Source organism: Barbatula barbatula, assembly GCF_947034865.1.
Source record: "Barbatula barbatula genome assembly, chromosome: 22".
In the NCBI taxonomy this organism is placed as follows: domain Eukaryota; kingdom Metazoa; phylum Chordata; class Actinopteri; order Cypriniformes; family Nemacheilidae; genus Barbatula; species Barbatula barbatula.
In genome coordinates this window covers 1,698,161-1,715,618 of record NC_136785.1, presented here as the reverse complement: position 1 = coordinate 1,715,618, position 17,458 = coordinate 1,698,161, and the positions used below count along the sequence as shown (strand labels likewise).

Here is a 17,458-nt window from a genome sequence, read left to right as displayed (position 1 = left end):
CAAGACAGGCAAGGGTTAAACATTTTAGTGATTTATAAACATTTGGAAATCTGTCAATTTATCTCCATTAGACAAGACAAACAGAAATGCTAAATAATCTGGCAAAATACACAATTTGAATCCTAAATAATTGGGGAACAGCACGTATAAATTTCAAATGCTTGATTTCATTTGGCAAACACATCTTACACGAGCATTTTTCTGGACTTTCAATGCGAAACGGGCTGCTCGCAGACTCGACGAGCGGTTCAGATGGTGGTTAGACTCGAGACCCATCACCAGGGGCGATTCTAGGATTTTCATTTTAGGGGGGCTCAGCCCCCAATAAGGGTATGATTAAAAAATATTATTTGACTGTTAGGGTAGGTTTGTATACTACTAACCTTATTGCTATCCACTATTTCATTGTATTCGAGAAGTGTATGTATAAGAATATATACAAACATGTATTAATGTAATTGTCTATTGGAAAATTTTTTAATCTGTTCTATATTTATTTCTATTTATTAAAAATAACAACATGAATTATCAATTTGCCACTTCTATAAATCAATTACTTAAAATAAAACACAAATCCCTTTACTCTACTCTTACTCTAATGTATCATGATACACTAATGATTCATTATTACTTAATACAAAAAAATATTTAATATTACAAAACAAAATAACTCCACATGATGTTTCTCTCTCTGTGCTATTTGTTGCTTTCAGGCAATGATGTGTGTATTCTGGGCATGGCTGCACAATGTAATGCCGAGATACACAATAATATGTTTTAAATTTTAAAAAGTAAATTAAAATAAATCATGGTCGTTTTCTAAAGTATGTTTTCATAGGTGTTAATCGCTTCATTTTTGTTGGAAGAAAAAACAACTACCACACTGTAGCGAAGACGTGCTGGTATTGGATGAGAAACCGAACCGTGTATTGGTCCAGTAACATTATGTAAACTGCAATTACAAGAACTGCACCGATGCAGATGTCATATCATAGCAATCTATCAATAAATTCACAAAAGGGCCTAGTGACGCCCCTGTCAGGTATTTTAAGAGTCACATAATTGTAAAGATTATATTCTTATATTATATTCGTTTTTCAAAACAAAACTTAATCTGAAATTGAAAGCAGACGCAAGCATGCGTATCGGGAGCTGTATCTCCAATAGTCTGCTGTCACCTACCGGCTATTGACGATACTTTCAGATTACATTTCATAGAAAGTTTGACTGCTAAATATTAAGCAACAATTGCAAATAAGATAAAAGCTAAATTACGCGATGTAGGATTTATGACATTATACCTCTTAGGTGTAAAATATTGAGGCTGGTGCTGGAAATATATTTTTGCTTGTTTATTTATTTATGTGTTATTGCAAAGAAAGTACAACCAGGTTTGACTTTCCAGCCAACAAAATCTTTTTTGTAAATATAATATGGACAATGAAAACATAAGGGAATGAAAGACACAGCAACCACAATACAAACAACGGCAACTTTCATGTAGAATAATACTTTCTATAATAAACACGATAATGTGTTTGTATGTATATGTTTGATTTATATACATAAGTAATCAAAATATATTCTATGAAGAACAAGAGAATTGTTTTGAACTGTTTGTCTCTTTACCATAAGGACCCTGCTGCCACCTGTTGGTGATTAAAGCTAATTATACTTATAGTTTGTAAAATAAAGATTAGTAAAAATTTCCCTTCTGTGGACCACTGGATGATGCCAGTAGTGGATCTGAGATTTTATGGACAAACAAGAACACACACACATATTTTTTATAAACTTGTATTCTAGCATCATTCACAATATTATATTTTATCTCCACAGAAAGAGTGAATAAACACATGCACACGACAAAGAGATTCATTCAAGAGAGGATACAAGAAGTGAGGATTACTACAAGACATCATTATGAACTATAAATGGTCTACCTTTATTTGTGAACACAATAGAAACAAAACCATGTGCTTTTGTAAGATAAAAAGTAAACGCTTATTTGTCTCTAATCTTTCTGAAGTAGGCCTATGAGCTGTATGCCTCAAAGCTGGACTGGTGTAGCCTATACCTTAAAGAAAGAAATATCACCATTTGTTAAGAAATACGTTGCACTGTGGGGATCTATCGCTGGATTGTGTTGTTTTTGTGTCATAAAAAAACACTAACACTCTTCTCTCAAAAGGTAGAGATCTAGCTTTTGTTGAAACTAGTAACTTTGTATTAGCATCTATTGTACTATTGCTCTTTGTATGACATATCGCTTATTGCTCCCTGAACTCTTTGTAAGTCGCTTTGGATAAAAGCGTCTGCTAAATGACTTAATGTAAATGTAAATGTCATTATCTTGTTATCAGTTCCTTCTTCACACATACAACAAGGGCTTCATTTTGTCTGTAGTGCCGTCATGGGTCTCTGTTTACTACAAACAGTTTATAAACTTGAAAGGTTTGAGGTCATTTTATCTGTGTTTTACAGTAACTGAGATGGTTCATTTATTCGTTAACACTTCCAGATGAAAATACATTTCACACTTGATTTATCAGTGGAAATGTGGTGTACTTTCATGAGAAATGGGTGTCTGTGATTTGACAAACTAAAACTAAGACTAACACCAGGAGAAAAGTTGACATCTTGGCTGAATTTGACACATTTCATCCAGCTGATGATATTTCAGGGGTATTGTTCAAAAATAAATCATTAATATTGAGCTACTTGGATTATTGAAATCTGGGTGTGCAATCATCGAATAGCCTGTAGAATGGACAATGCAAATATAACAGAATGACACAACAAAAATGTAAACTAAGAAAAAAGCTTCCTTAATAAACAAAAATTTATGTTTTTTTATGTATGTAGCAATAATATAATTCATTTTCTGAAATACTTTATTAAGAACAAGACGATTTTTTGTAGCCTATACTGTTGCAAAAATACTCTGCTGCCACCTGCTGGTATAAAGCAAATTATGCTTATTTTAATTATAGATCAGTCTATATCAATAAACACAGTGTCTTGTTTAAATTATTCATAGCAGAAATAAGCAGTTACAGTTTATATATTAATTTGAGTCCCAACACAATACATTATGGAATATATCACCTTTGCATTTGAGTGTGAAGCATACAGTACACAGTTACATATTGTCTTCTACAGATTGTCCTCAGCGTCCCACAGATTGTCCTCAGCGTCCCACAGATTGTCCTCATCGTCCCACAGATGCAGAATCGTTTTCATATAACGCAGATTCTCCTCGGTGTTACACAGATTCCCCTTGCAGCATAAGTGTGACTTAAACCGGTCATTCATGTGTTGTACATTGTCACAGATCGTTTTTGAGGCACATCCTTTTAAAGTTCTTGTAAGAGCCTTTGTAGTTTCTAATATCAAGGGAAGAGAAGTTCAGTCATAAATGATGGATGGGTGATATACTGACACAAATCTGATAAACACATTTCCATATGGACTTCACAAATCTAAAAATATACTTTATATGTTTAGAACAAATTACAAATGTAATAAAAAAAAAAAAACATTTATTGGAGGACATATTTGTGCTTTTCTGTTACTAAGATCTTACCTATTGATCTAATGCAGTGGTCTTCAATTCCTAGACAGTCTAATTTGTGAGAGCAGTTGGTTCCATCACAGCTGTAACATTGTTTTCCATTGGGTCTGTCGGAGGTGGAATCTGTAGATGAAACAAATGTTATTTTTTATCTGCAGATAAATGCTATTTTATGTGTTGTTTAAAGACAATACCTGCATGTTGTATATTACAGAGGTGCGTCTTGCAGCACTGTACAGACGTTGCTGTCCTAACAAGGCCATAGTTAAGGGACAGACTTCCACAGCTCTCTGGCAGTACACAACCCTTCGTGGATATGTTCATCGCTTTGTTACCTAAAATGTCTAAAACAATATTTAACGCTTCAGATCTGACCAACAGAGTGAAAAAATCTGTACTTGTGAACAATTTTAGGATCTGAGTTTCAAAATCAACCTGTGTGTGCGCATGCGTCTGAGAGTTGAAAGATTGTGTATTTAGATCAGTATTTACTCATTTTACTTTATAAGTTCAATAATGTGTTGTTTGCTTCATGATTTTATTTAATTACAATTCATGGTGTCACTTCATCTTCTTCTGATTTTATATTTACAGATGCATTAACATCATAGCAAATATCAAGCCTATATGACGGATGGATGTAGAGATCAGATTATACATGCGACTGGTTTTTAAGTTGATATGTTTTACAAAAACATGACTTTTAACACATCTGCATTATTTTGTGTCGATTGAGTTACCTCTAAAATACACACACACACACACACACACACACACACACACACACACACACACACACACACACACACACATAAAGGCTAACATATCGACTTTTATACCGTACAAACTGTATAGGCTATTCTATCCACCTTACCCATAAAAAAACCTATTTACATTTCAATTAAACATCATAAGTAATGAATTTCCTTTCTGGGGACCACTGGATGACGCCCACAGTATAAGTGGATCTGATGTTAAACAAGAATACACACACGTTGATTTTGATAAACTTAGTTACATTTAAAGGCCCGAATAAACACATCCACACAACAAAAAGGTTAAACAATAAATAACAATTGGAGTAAACCTACTCTCAAGCTCAACTTACTCATGGATGTAGTTGTACTTGCACATACAGTTCCGGAGGGACAAAGCACCTGCTCAGCTACACAAGAGCCCATTAGATTTTTACATTCATAACACATGAGCGAGTCTCCTGTAGGAAAAAAACAGAATAGAGAAACAGTCAATTAACTGTATTTGTGTATTTGTAGCTAATAAAACATTAAATATACTTTTGTATTTTGTACTGTACCTCCGGAGAAAAGAAGGAAAAGGAGAACAATGAAGATGTTCAGATGCATCTTTGGTCAGTCAAAAGGGGAATAAAATGATGAGCGCTTTTCAAAGGGCTTTTTTATAGCTGATCAAAAGAAGGTGAGACTGGAATGAGAAAGTAAAACTTAAAAAATATAAGTGGGTGGGAATTCTCTGAAATGAAACATGTTCACAGACATCTTTTGGTTGCACTTTTACGTTTTCTTGTTGTTACAGGTATAGTAAACCACACAGAACAGAACTTTGAAAAACAGACCTACAGTCTATTTTTATACCACTTTAGATGCTTCTTGAACACTTTATAACTTCAAGCCATGTATCCCCAAACCGTATATTCTTATTGAAAAATGAATTGAACTATACTTCAAACCGTAAGGTATTTATTCAACATAAATCTTTGAAATGTGTCTAACAATTGAAATGTTTTATAAAATTAGTCAAGTCACCAAAATGTTTCTGTGTCTAAGTGCTATAATCGGGTCCCCGAAAATTTGAGAAACAAGAACCCAGTAAGTTTGTTTTGGTTTTGCCTTTCCCTGCAAGTATGTGAGACATCTTTGTGCTTCTCCTGAACAAAAGCTGCTAAAGAACTTATTAAAGTTATTAAATCATGAGTCAGACTAGTGTGCGTTAGAAACACTGTTTTGTGTGCGCACTTGCGTGTGTACGGGCCAGAAAGGCACACGGCAGATGAATATTGCCAAAACATAGTTATGTGAAATCGTCTGAAAACTTGTTGTTGTTTGGATAACATCTTCCACATGACGTCAGCACAGGTAAATTCCAGCTCCAAGCAAGCATAATGAAAGGGAAACGTCGAAACAAAGTGTTATGTTTTAAGCAAGATGAAACGGTAAAAGACTTATTCATGTTTATTGTTCTGTTGATCCTTGAAAGAGTTTATGTTACATAGCTTTGCTGTAGCTAAGTGGTAGAGTATGGCGCTAACAACGCCAAGGTCATCCAGACTAATATAATGGGTTTATGGACTGGAAGAAAAGAAAGTATGGAAGAACAGAAGGAGGAGAAAACCGAAAGGGTTTCAACATGAAACTAACGTCAAGCTAACAGCAGGAAATAAACTGACATCTTGGCTAAATATGTTCATAATATACTAAAATAAGTCATTCATATTGACAGTTTCTGATTATTACTTTTGTGTTGTAATAATAAAATAAAGCAGGTATACAATTACGTACTAAAGTATCCCTTCATATCCTTATAAGTCTAATCTTCTTCATTTATTGTTTGTGCAATGCACTCAATTTCATTGTACTTTCACTTGTTACAATGACAATAAAAAATGAAAGTAAAGTACAGAATAACCCTGAGCTTTACTTCTGGATTTGACACCATAAAAATATGCTTCAATCTCAATCAAACTCTAGTTTCTTAATAAGTGAGCAACATCACCATGAGGTCACAATATCACGGCACTGGGCCGATAAAAGGCTATATCCGATAAACGTGACATAAACATTTTTCTTTCATTTCACATACTTTTTGTTTAATAGATGTCTTGGTAGAGGCTACAAAAAGACAAAAGCCTTTGAAATGAGGAAGCACTTTAACTCCGTGTTTACACCGAACGGGACAGGTGCGATGCGACATGACAACCGGCTTGTTCTTTAGCTGCATTTGCTGCATACAAGTCCCGACTGTAGAACTCGTAGACAGATTAAAAACCTGAAATTTGAGGAGAAATAAACACAAAAAGCGGTTTGTTGCTTTCCTCAGATGCGTCTGGAAACGTCTGTTTATTAAGATATTCTTATAAGTTTCTATAAGTCTTTTCTCTAGTCATATAATCATTTCTCTTCTAGTTCATCTGTTTCTAAAATTATTTTCATATCAAGAATAGGCATTCTATGTGCATTTACAGCCTACATTTTTCAACGAAACAAAAGAAGGAGCTTCTTCAAGAAAGCACATTACATTGTCTATTAATCTCGTCCTTGTAGAAACACATTAAAACGTTTCTTTGATATGTTTTCTGTATGGGCATAAACGTAAAGAAAGAAACTATTCATTTATTCATCAGAAATTTCTACATCAACTTGACCTGAAATACAACCCCAACGCATGTGACAAAAATAACCATTGTATAACATACATTTTTCATATTAAAGTAAATATATATAAGTTAACTTATAGATGTGCCACCATTTAAAATTCACAATCAACACGTTACAAATTTCATTATTTCTCCCCAGTGAGCAAGTTATTTTATACCAAACACATAAAAAACTTACTTGGTATAAAAATATTTACTATTGTAGTAACACAACTGAAATTTCTGGAGAAATAAACGCAAGAAGCGGTTTGTGGCTTTCCTCAGATGCTGCTGCAACGATGTAAACACACGCAGGTCACCATGAAGCCCCTAGCCGCCCCCTTTTGGCAGAGGCCGGCACTGCACTGTTTTAATACTCAGTGTGCTACAGTAATAATTTGAACAGGGCTCAGAACACGCATTAATAGAACATAAATAATTACAATACTTTGTATTTTATTATTTTCGTAGGAAGACCTCCCCATTCCTTTCGTTCACGAACACGTCATTGGCTCGTGCTTTAGACACTCCTTTAAGCCAAGAGCTCTCTGTGCTTGAGCGAGAGACTTCAGTGAACGATAAATATGACTCATTGTATTTCGTGAACGAGAACGAAACTTAAAAGATTAAAAGACACAACAAGCACAAAAGACATACTGTCACGAGTCTGTCCACAATCATGACAATGTGTTATCAGTGTATGTGTGTCATGATGAGAAATGTGTGTGTCTGTGGTTGTGTGAGTTTCACTAAAGCATGTGATTTCACCTCATCAACTCTTTCTGCCGGTGGCGTCAGCATATGTACAGTTAACCACTGCAATACTATAGACTACATGCAAACTGATTTAGTGAACAACAGAAATGAAACAAACAATCTTAATGTAGTGAGCTTCTTATTTGTTACTCATCCTGCACAATTAAATCATACTGAAATCATTGTTGACGGTGCAAATCATTTCATAAGCTATTTGACTTGTCCATCAAAACACATATGTGATATGAATGCAAACAGCTCATGTGGAGCACATCTGACATTCTTAATACGGATACTGCTCTAAAATAACTGAGATAGAATGTGTTAAGTGACTTACATTGAAAAAGTCAAGCCATAATAATGCTCAGCTGTGAATTATTATAGACCTTTAAATGATCCTTACTCTATTAAAAATACTTTTTCATTGTTTATTGATAATAGGTTTTGGGAAGAGACAACACATTCCTAGACGGGATCTAACACACAATGTCATAGATCCGGCATTGGCTGTGTGAAATATTGCTTAGCAGTAAAACACCAGTTTTGAATATTTTGTAAATACAAATAATTATAAATAATTTGTTTCTACTAGTTTAAAACATGATGCAGTATTATTAAAGTATATATTGGGGAAAGACAGCAATTATAAGCAATACACAACCATAGTAAAGCGTTGCAATGTAGGTATATGTGTCAGAATTGTTGTGGTTCTTGGTTGTGGTCTTGTAGAATCTGAAGTTCAGTGCTGAATTCAGTGACACAGAAAGTAGAAGAACTTGCTCAGAGAATGAATTTGTCACGAATATATTGAGCCATCTGTTTATATTTTACTTAAGCATTGTTAAGTCTAAACATTAAAAAGTCAGTAACAAATTGTCTGTTTTAAAAATGGAAATAAACATGTGTTATGGATGATACAGAAAAAGGATGCGTTTTTTGGAGACGACAAACTTTGAATTTCTGTGAAATAAAATACACAACCCTGAAGCAATAATACCCAATTCATAGAGAAGGGACGCCTCTTTATAGAACATAAAATAGTTACTTTATTTTCATTTTCGTTGTCCATTCATGAGGAGTATGTAGCGTTATGCTAGACTCTTTGTAAGTCGCTTTGGATAAAAGCGTCTGCTAAATTAGTAAATGTAAATTGTGGATGTGACAATCCTGAAAACGGCACTTACTCCACACCCAAGGAGTAGCATCACCATCTTCGGGGTGTGAATTAACTTTTGAATAATTGAACGGCCCCTCGTCAATTATTCATTACATATTACAGTAAGAATCAATTAAACGTTTGAACTGGGATAATCGTAGATGTAGAACTGAAGTGTTAGTTAGATCAATTCATTTAAATATATATAAGATATGTATATTAATCTGATGATTCGCCTGTTTAATGTCATGCTTACATAATACTTTTTCAATTGCTGTACAAATTAAGCGTATTGCTGTCTCATTTGAATTACATTTTCATTCATTTTGACTGAATGTTGTAACATGCATTTTACAGTTTTAAAAGCAGTATGTAAACGTGTGCAAAATCAGCTGAAGTCATAACAATAATACAACAACATAGAAATAAAGCTGTAGTGCAATCCGTTTCCCATTGACATTTGAATATATCAATAAAATGACAAAGCCATAAGCAGAATGGCAGAATCCTTACCCCAGAAATGTTCAACTTTTCATGTTGTACACTTTTAGTTCTTTATGACAACTATGCAAATGATTTACAGTATAGTAAATCTATGTATTAATTGTGTATATTTCATGCGTTCAGTTGCATTCAGTAAATCTGAAAAAGGCTTTGATGTTGTTTTCAAGGAAGTTGGACCAAAGACAAATATTGTGGTTTCTCTTTTCGTTTCATGCAGGTTTTCCACCTCAATGGTTCCTTCATCAAAGTCTCCTGTTCCCCATGTTTTCCCTGAGGTGTTGCAACATTGTACTGTAGTTAGATCATGTTGATCGCTTACAGGCTTCGATAACTGAGGGGTAATAAGAGTGGAAGAGAGCACTGTCCCTACATTTTCTGCTAGTACTGATACTCAAATCCATGACATACTGTACAATCCAACTCTAGTCTAACCATTAGATAACAGCTGTCCCCAAATGAAAATGTGCTTTTAACACAAACTGTTTGAATTCAATGTTTTGTTCTCATTATATAATCGATTTAATAATCAACAGCAGCCAACAAAAAAACTTTATGTCATTTAAGTGCAAATCTTATGGTTTTATTTTTGAGTTGTTGATCTTTTAAGTGATCGGTTGCCTTATTAGTTTGAGTTGCCTCAACTTCACTATTTAGTACTTTACATTACAAGGCAGTGCAAGTACATTTTAAACTTACCCACTTGTCATTTTACAAAGAATATATCAAAAACACTCGTCTCCAGACTGGAAACTGTCTACACATAAAGTATCCAAAGATCAGCGAGCACACATTCAATTTATTTTATTTCCTCAAAACGTTAAAATAATCTGGGGTGTATTTGTGCTCTGTGAACAGTATTTACAAAAAAACACGTATATATCATTTGGATTGTTTTGAATGGTCATTTTTTATGCTTTGCTGTATGCTTTGAAACATGTAAATATGTTCAAAATGGGATGTGTGACAGAGCTTTGCTGAAAGTCTGTATCCCAAAGACCTTCTTTTCATGCTTAATATGAAGCCATTCTTGTGCAACGTGTCACATTACCTTTTGCATTTTTAATATCCAAATGACAAACAAATCATAGCAGAACAGGAAATGTCATATCCTATAGATAACTTTTGATCCATTTAGTTGCGCGCCATGTAAATCTGTAAGATGTTTTTATGCTGTTTAAAAGGAAGTTATTGGACCACAGTCAAATGTTGTAACTGCTCTTTCCACTCTCCTTAACTCCTTTTTTTTCAAAAAAATAATGATTTGATCAGAAGTTTGTTTATCTTTCATTTCAAACACTTTCCTCTGATGTGTTACAGCATTGTACTTACAGTACAGCATGTTGCTCACCCATACAGACCTTTAACACATACATGAAATCTTACACTTTGAAATCGTTTTAAAACCAAACACAATTTTTGCGTGCCATTGCTGCGTATTTGTTTGTTAGAGGCCAATCTCAGATAGCACAATCCATCTGGCTTACGTCTATTTGACGTCTGCATTTACATCTGCAAGACATAGTTTGCTCATCTGCAATACGTCTCGAAGATGTCTGAACGTCTGTAATACATCTGCTAAAGATCTGGAGATCTGGTGCACATCTGCTGCGTAAAAACATCTGCTAAACATCTTAGAAAGAACTGTTGTTCATCCATTCTAAATCATACACATTTAACAGACATATTCTAGATGTCTATATGACGTCTGACAACAGACGTCTCTGAGACGTATAGCAGATGAGCAAACTATGTTCTGTAGATGTATTGAAGATGTAAATGCTGACATCAAATAGACGTAAGCAAGATGTGTGCAATCTGATATTAGATCAATAAAACTACAGAACAAACAGAAAAAGGGAGAGTATAAAAAATTGAGATTATTGTACGGAAACATTGACAGGTGGAAATAAAAAACAACGCCTCAAACAAATATGTTTGTTGTTTAAGATGGAATGGAGTTCTTAATGTTTTGGGTCTGTTGTTTTATTTTCCCAAAGTGTCCTGCGGAGGGCGGTATATCCCGTTTGGAACGCTGTGGAAACTGTGAAAGGTTTTTGAGTGTTAAGATGGCGTTTGATAAGCTATTATACATGTTTGCATTACTGTGTGGTTGTTTGAAAGACACAGTGTGACGGTCATTTGAACATTGTGGAGATGTGTATGATCCGACTCATATACGATTTGATTCTTGTAAAGAGTAGAAAGAAAATAAGACAAATGTGGGAAAGACATTTTCTAAGAACGCGACACACCATATTTAAGAGTAGAGCAAGAAATAATATTTCTCATTTTCTGATAGTGTAACAGAATGAAGCAAGACACAATATAGAAAACACCAATTTTATGTGGGATGTAAAAAAAGTGATGGGCTGTTTTTAACACATGCTGGGTAAATATCGGACAGAAAACACTGCTGGCTTAAAATGGGACCTACTACCCAATGCTGGGTTCTTTCTTAACCCAAATGCAGGGTTGTCTTTACCAAGCAATTGGGTTGGAAATAACCCAGCAGTGTTCTGTCCAGTATTTACTCAGCACTTATATATTAAAAGGAGAACAAACTTTTGATTTAGGCTTTATAACATATGTGCATGTGTTTGTTTGTTTGTTTTCGTTTGATAATCAACAGAAACAATCTTTGTATTGCGTAAGACTCAATATAGTGTGATGTTAGTTCTTTCTGCACCAAATATGTTTTCTAATAGTTAATACTTTCACTCATTTAATTTAATAAAAAGTAAGTGTATATCTGTTATGTTTGTATTTCATTATTTCATCTTAGATATTTCATGTTTTTTCTAACATTATTTCATGTTTTTTCTTAGCAACATAACACCAAGGAAATGACAAAATCCAAGGTATTTGATTATCAGATACTTTTAAAAAATGCAATGTTTGTAAAAAAAGATCAATAAAAAAGATTTTGTAAGTGTATATTATATACAGTTTCTTAATTATAGTTTTTCAATTAACAAAACCTAAAAAGCTTTCCTGTAGCTCAGTGGTTAGAGCATGGCGCTATAACACCAAAGTCACAGGTTTGATCCCAGGGATTGCACATATTCTTCCTAACTCGTTTTTTCCTTCAAAAAACGACTTAAATCCTGAACAAAATTCTGTGAATACTTGACAGACAAACGGGGGAAAAAGTACATCAACCCTCTTCTCTCAACAGGTGGTCTAGCTTTTGTTGAAACTAGAAACTTTGTATTAGCACCTATTGTACTATTGCTCTTTTATGACATATCGCTTATTGCTCCCTGAGCTCTTTGTAAATTGCTTTGGATTAAAGCATCTGCTAAATGACTAAATGTGAAATGTAAATGTACTTAGATAACAAATGTATAGTATAATGCAATGTAAGACGCTTTGGATGAAAGCGTCTACCAAATGAGTAAGTGTAAAATATATATATATATATATATATCTTTACTGAAACATGAGAAGGATAATCTGCGATTACAGGTTGCAAACCAAGACAGAACCTGTTTTGGTAACATCAAGTGCATTTCACGCTACCTCTCGTTCTCTTAAGCTCCCTTGATGTCTTTCTCAACTCTAGTGGAATTTTGGTTAACAATAGTATTACCCTTATGATTGTTTGTTGTTACTATGCTTGTTGTTGTCTCTAAGTGTGTCTTGTTACCCTTGGTTGTCTTGCCATTGTCTCTTGTTGGTTATTGTTTGTTGGTTGTGTCGTCTCCAGGTTCTGCTTATTGTTTCTTGCATGGTTTTATGTTACAGATTTTATTATATGTTTGGACCAATTAGCAGCAGATTGTAGATCCTGCCTCTCTGCTTTATGTTTGCACTGCAGCGTCTCATAACATATCAAGAAAGCATTGTTTCATTCTAAGTACTTCTTCAAATATATGTGAAATTACACTTTAAGTATAACTATTTAAAGTAAATCAAAACATTCACATGAAGTGCAAAATGAATAAACAAATAATAAACTAAATATTATGTTAAGTTCACTTAAAGAAAACCCACGACTTACAGTAAAAACTTAAAGAGAAGACAATGTAGTTGTAAAGTGTATCAGTTTACTGACGTTACACTGAAAGTTTACTTAAAAGTATGCATTTATGAACTAAAAAGTAGTACCGTCTAGTGCCAAATGGTATTAAAATAACGTACTTCTAGATCAAAAACAAAAATATCTTCAGATGAGAAACAATGCTTTAGTATGTACTGATAATGTGTACTATGCACTCATCCCTCAATGTTTCATGTCAAGGGGTTAAACCCGATAAATAAACAGAGTTAAACTATTTGCTGCATTGTTTGTTTTTGATCTGTAGCGGGATGGACCCATAAGAGTCGGTTTGTTTTTGCTGCTGCTCAAGCTCAAATGAATGACATTAGGGTTAATAAATGCTGAATGTTTATATTTGGGTAAACTATCCTTTTAAGATGAAGCTTTTTTACTACGTCATATTTTACTGAAGGAAAAGTAGTGTTGCTTTTTGTCCATGTGTTTAAAATCATTCAAGAGATTCAACTTGCATCCTGTTATCTTCTTAAGACACATTTTATCCACCTCAAATGCTGTGTTTGAATTATAAGTGTGCATTTGACAAAACCTGAAAAGATAATACAATTTCAGAGCAAACGACCCCATGAGGACCTGCATTTAACTCTGTTCTCAATACAGGAAAATTGTTATGAATGTGGAGAAAGTTTTATAAATACCAAAATGTAAATACATTTATATGATTTGTTATTTGTTGGCCAAAACAATGGTTTGTTGTACGTTACCTTTTACATTTCCAGTTCACATTTCTTTATTGTTTTAGTTAAAATATGTTTGTGTGATCGGTGTGAAAAGTGTTTTCGAGAAAGGGAAGAGTTGCTTTAAGCTGTGGATTTTTGTACAGATTCTGTAGAAATAAAGGTTTCGGTAAACATAACTATTGAGAAACTCACGTCATTTTTTACACATTCAGACCAGTTAGGTATTTTGAAATGAAAATATTAAGTACAAGATGCGTAATTATAAAACACACAAACACACTTTTAAGATCTTTACTTTATTACACAGCAACAAACAAACTTAATTTAGTCCAGTATTTTGTTAATTGTGTCATATTCTATTTTTGTGGTTGTTGTTTGTGTTCTTGTAGAATCTGAAGTTTTGCTGAATTCAGTGAAACAGAGCGTAGAAGATCAATGGACACATCAGGAGGAAAAAACTGCCCTTAAAGACTCCATCTGATCAAAACACAAAGTGAACAGAAGAAGAAAACTTGTCACTTTGGTGCTGATTTTTTTGTTAAAAATGTCAAATACAGAACTTCACTTAAAATATACCAGAAGGACTTAAACAATGTCCTTAATTCGTACAGAACATTTTTTCCACATCACATCATTACACAATCTTTACCTCACAAAACACATTGGGGTCTGCATATGTGACCCTGGACAACAAAACCAGTCTTTTTCGAAATTGAGATTATTACACTGTCTGAAAACTAAGCTTTCTATTAATATAGAGTGTTATGATAGTACAACATGACTGGGATATAACTGTTTAAAACTCTAGAATCTGAGGGTTCAAAAAATCTAAACATTGAGAAAATCGCCTTCAAAGTTGTTAATGATTTTTGGCATAAAAGAAAAATGCATTATTTTGACCCATACAACTCCTTTTTGGCTCCTACTACAAATGTTATTGTGCTACTTAAGACTGGTTTTACGATCGAGGGTCAAAAATAGTGTGTGTTCATTCTTTTTGCAAATGTAGCCTGGATTGTGGAAAGAAAAAGTAAGATCATTTTTTCAAATGTTTACACACACCAAATGTTTATTACATTGTTTTGTGTTTAAGACAATCTGTACATTAAAATGTAGAAATGTGTTAGGAAATATTCATACATTTTAATATAAATAAGCACATAGGGAGGTCAAAGGAAATACCTGCGCCATTGCAAAGGTCTGTATTACAGCACTTGGTAGAAGTTGACCCTACAAAAGTGTCTATGGTCAGGGCTTGGCATTCGGCTGCACACGCTTTAGTTGTTAGAGAACCTTCAAAAACATAAAATACTTTATATAAGGAAACAATTCCTATGCCATTTGTCTCCAACATGGTTCCCATGTGAAGTCTGTTGCCTACCAAGCACGTTAAATAAATGTTAATAAAACATTTTTTAAATAAACGTCCATGAAATTCAAATATGTTATGTGACATTTCATATAAAATTAAGACATATAATACAAATAAAAAAATTATTCATTAGATAATAAGATAAATGAAATAATGCAAAGAATGAATTATGGCTAAATTCCATTTATATAAAATTAAATATAAATTGGCCAATTGATATTTCATTTCACATTTCCTCTCCATTGGTATTTTAACTGTCAGTACATTATTACAGTAAATTTCCACAATGAAACCAGAATTACCAACAGCAGTTGTCACTGTTGTAGTTGAACATTGGTTCATTCCAGCAGTACATGTCTCTGTTGTATTACACAGACCACTCAGAACAGACGTGCACACATAACACTGGAGAGAGTGTCCTTGAAAACAAGAAACGTAAAGGAGAGACTTTTAGTAGTTTCTTTATGTAAATTAAATCAAACATATTGATGCATTCTGAGTTTTGTTTTACCTCCAGCGATGAGTAGGAAGAGAAGTGCAATGGTGATGCGCGGATCCATGTTCGGTCAGGAGAGGAATGGACTGGCAGTGTTTCAGTGCTCTTTTATACTGTAATTGTTCAACAAGGGGAGTGCACGAAACCTTGCCGCTCCTTAAAAAAAGGTGCTTGCGTTTTTACACACTTGTCACTTTACAGCCTAATGCATGAGTTTAGAGAAATCTCTCTTTCAAAATTTTGGATGCAACCAAAACAATTTCTGCATGCATTAAGGGTGTTTAAATTTAGGCCTATATAACGTGTCTTGTTTCAAGGACGCTTTCAGTCTATTACTGAAGAACTGTCTATGTGTCATGTATTTAACAAAGTAAGCATTTGTAAAACAATAAGCACAAATGTGAAGAATTTTTTTTATTAGTCACAAATTTGTTTTTATATAAATCTGCGATTCACCTGTCAGAAATGCTTGCATGCTATAACTGATCTTATTTATTTTTCAATAATTGTTGTGATATAAAGTACATCCATGTTTTCATTTGACAATTAACAATTTAACAAACATTACGTAAATGTGTTGAACTAACTGCTTGAGTTTAGCTGACTCTGATTTTATGAACATAAATGATGAATATTTGAAAACTATAGCTTTAAAAAAGTAATACCTTAAGTGACAATATTATTTACCAGCTACCCAGAGCCAGTGCTTAAAATGTTTTAAATATTTTCACTGCAGTCACTGTAAAAATGTTGTTTGATCAACTTTTCTTATTGAATTAAACATTAAATTAGTTGCAAAACCACTCATATGTGGCGTTTGTCATATGTAGAGTTTTCTATAGGTAGAACTAAATGATGATTAGTTGACAGACTGGCTAAACACAAATAAGGAGCGGTAATGAAGTATAAAATGGCTAAACAATTCCAATAAAGGTACAGTAACTGTAATCCATTTTAAAATACAGGACATTGATCATGTTAATATTAGGAAAGGAAATAGGTAAATAGTGAAATGGGGAAAACCCAGCTGCTGTTTTTTGGTGTATGTTTAAAGTTCTTTGTTCGCTCTTTTCTTTACATTTCCTAATTTCACAGTCAAGATGGCCACTAATTCATGGCCACTAATGAAAGGGGCTTGTTTTGATACACACAAAAGACTATCTGCTTCCATCTGCTGGCTGTTGTTGTAAGACATTCATAAAAAATCATGTTCTTTTGACCTGCACAAAAAGTAAAAAATACAGGCTTGTACTTGGCACGTCAAACATGCGCTTATACAGCATCGGGATGCCTGACATGAACATACAGCAACATCACATTAAAAACATAAAGCCACAATAATGTTCGGCAGATAAATTCTACGTAATCGTAATACCTATAATGTACATATTATTTTTCTGATATCAAAGATAAGCAGTCAACAATGATAGTAAAGTGTTGTGCTGTAATTCATCCTGATGCAGTGGTCTTTT

At 33.7% G+C, this 17,458-nt stretch overlaps 1 protein-coding gene across 1 annotated transcript; it reads right to left on the bottom strand.

Moving 5' to 3' along the window:
* Nucleotides 1-1,925: 1,925 nt before the first annotated feature.
* Nucleotides 1,926-5,013, bottom strand: LOC306911730 (urokinase plasminogen activator surface receptor-like). Its single transcript, XM_079487290.1, has 5 exons — nucleotides 4,890-5,013; nucleotides 4,683-4,790; nucleotides 3,769-3,918; nucleotides 3,587-3,697; nucleotides 1,926-3,386 (listed from the first exon to the last, which is right to left on the bottom strand). Exons 1-5 carry the CDS (start codon nucleotides 4,936-4,938, stop codon nucleotides 3,157-3,159), a joined length of 648 nt encoding a protein of 215 aa, XP_079343416.1. The 5' UTR covers nucleotides 4,939-5,013; the 3' UTR covers nucleotides 1,926-3,156.
* Nucleotides 5,014-17,458: the final 12,445 nt, after the last annotated feature.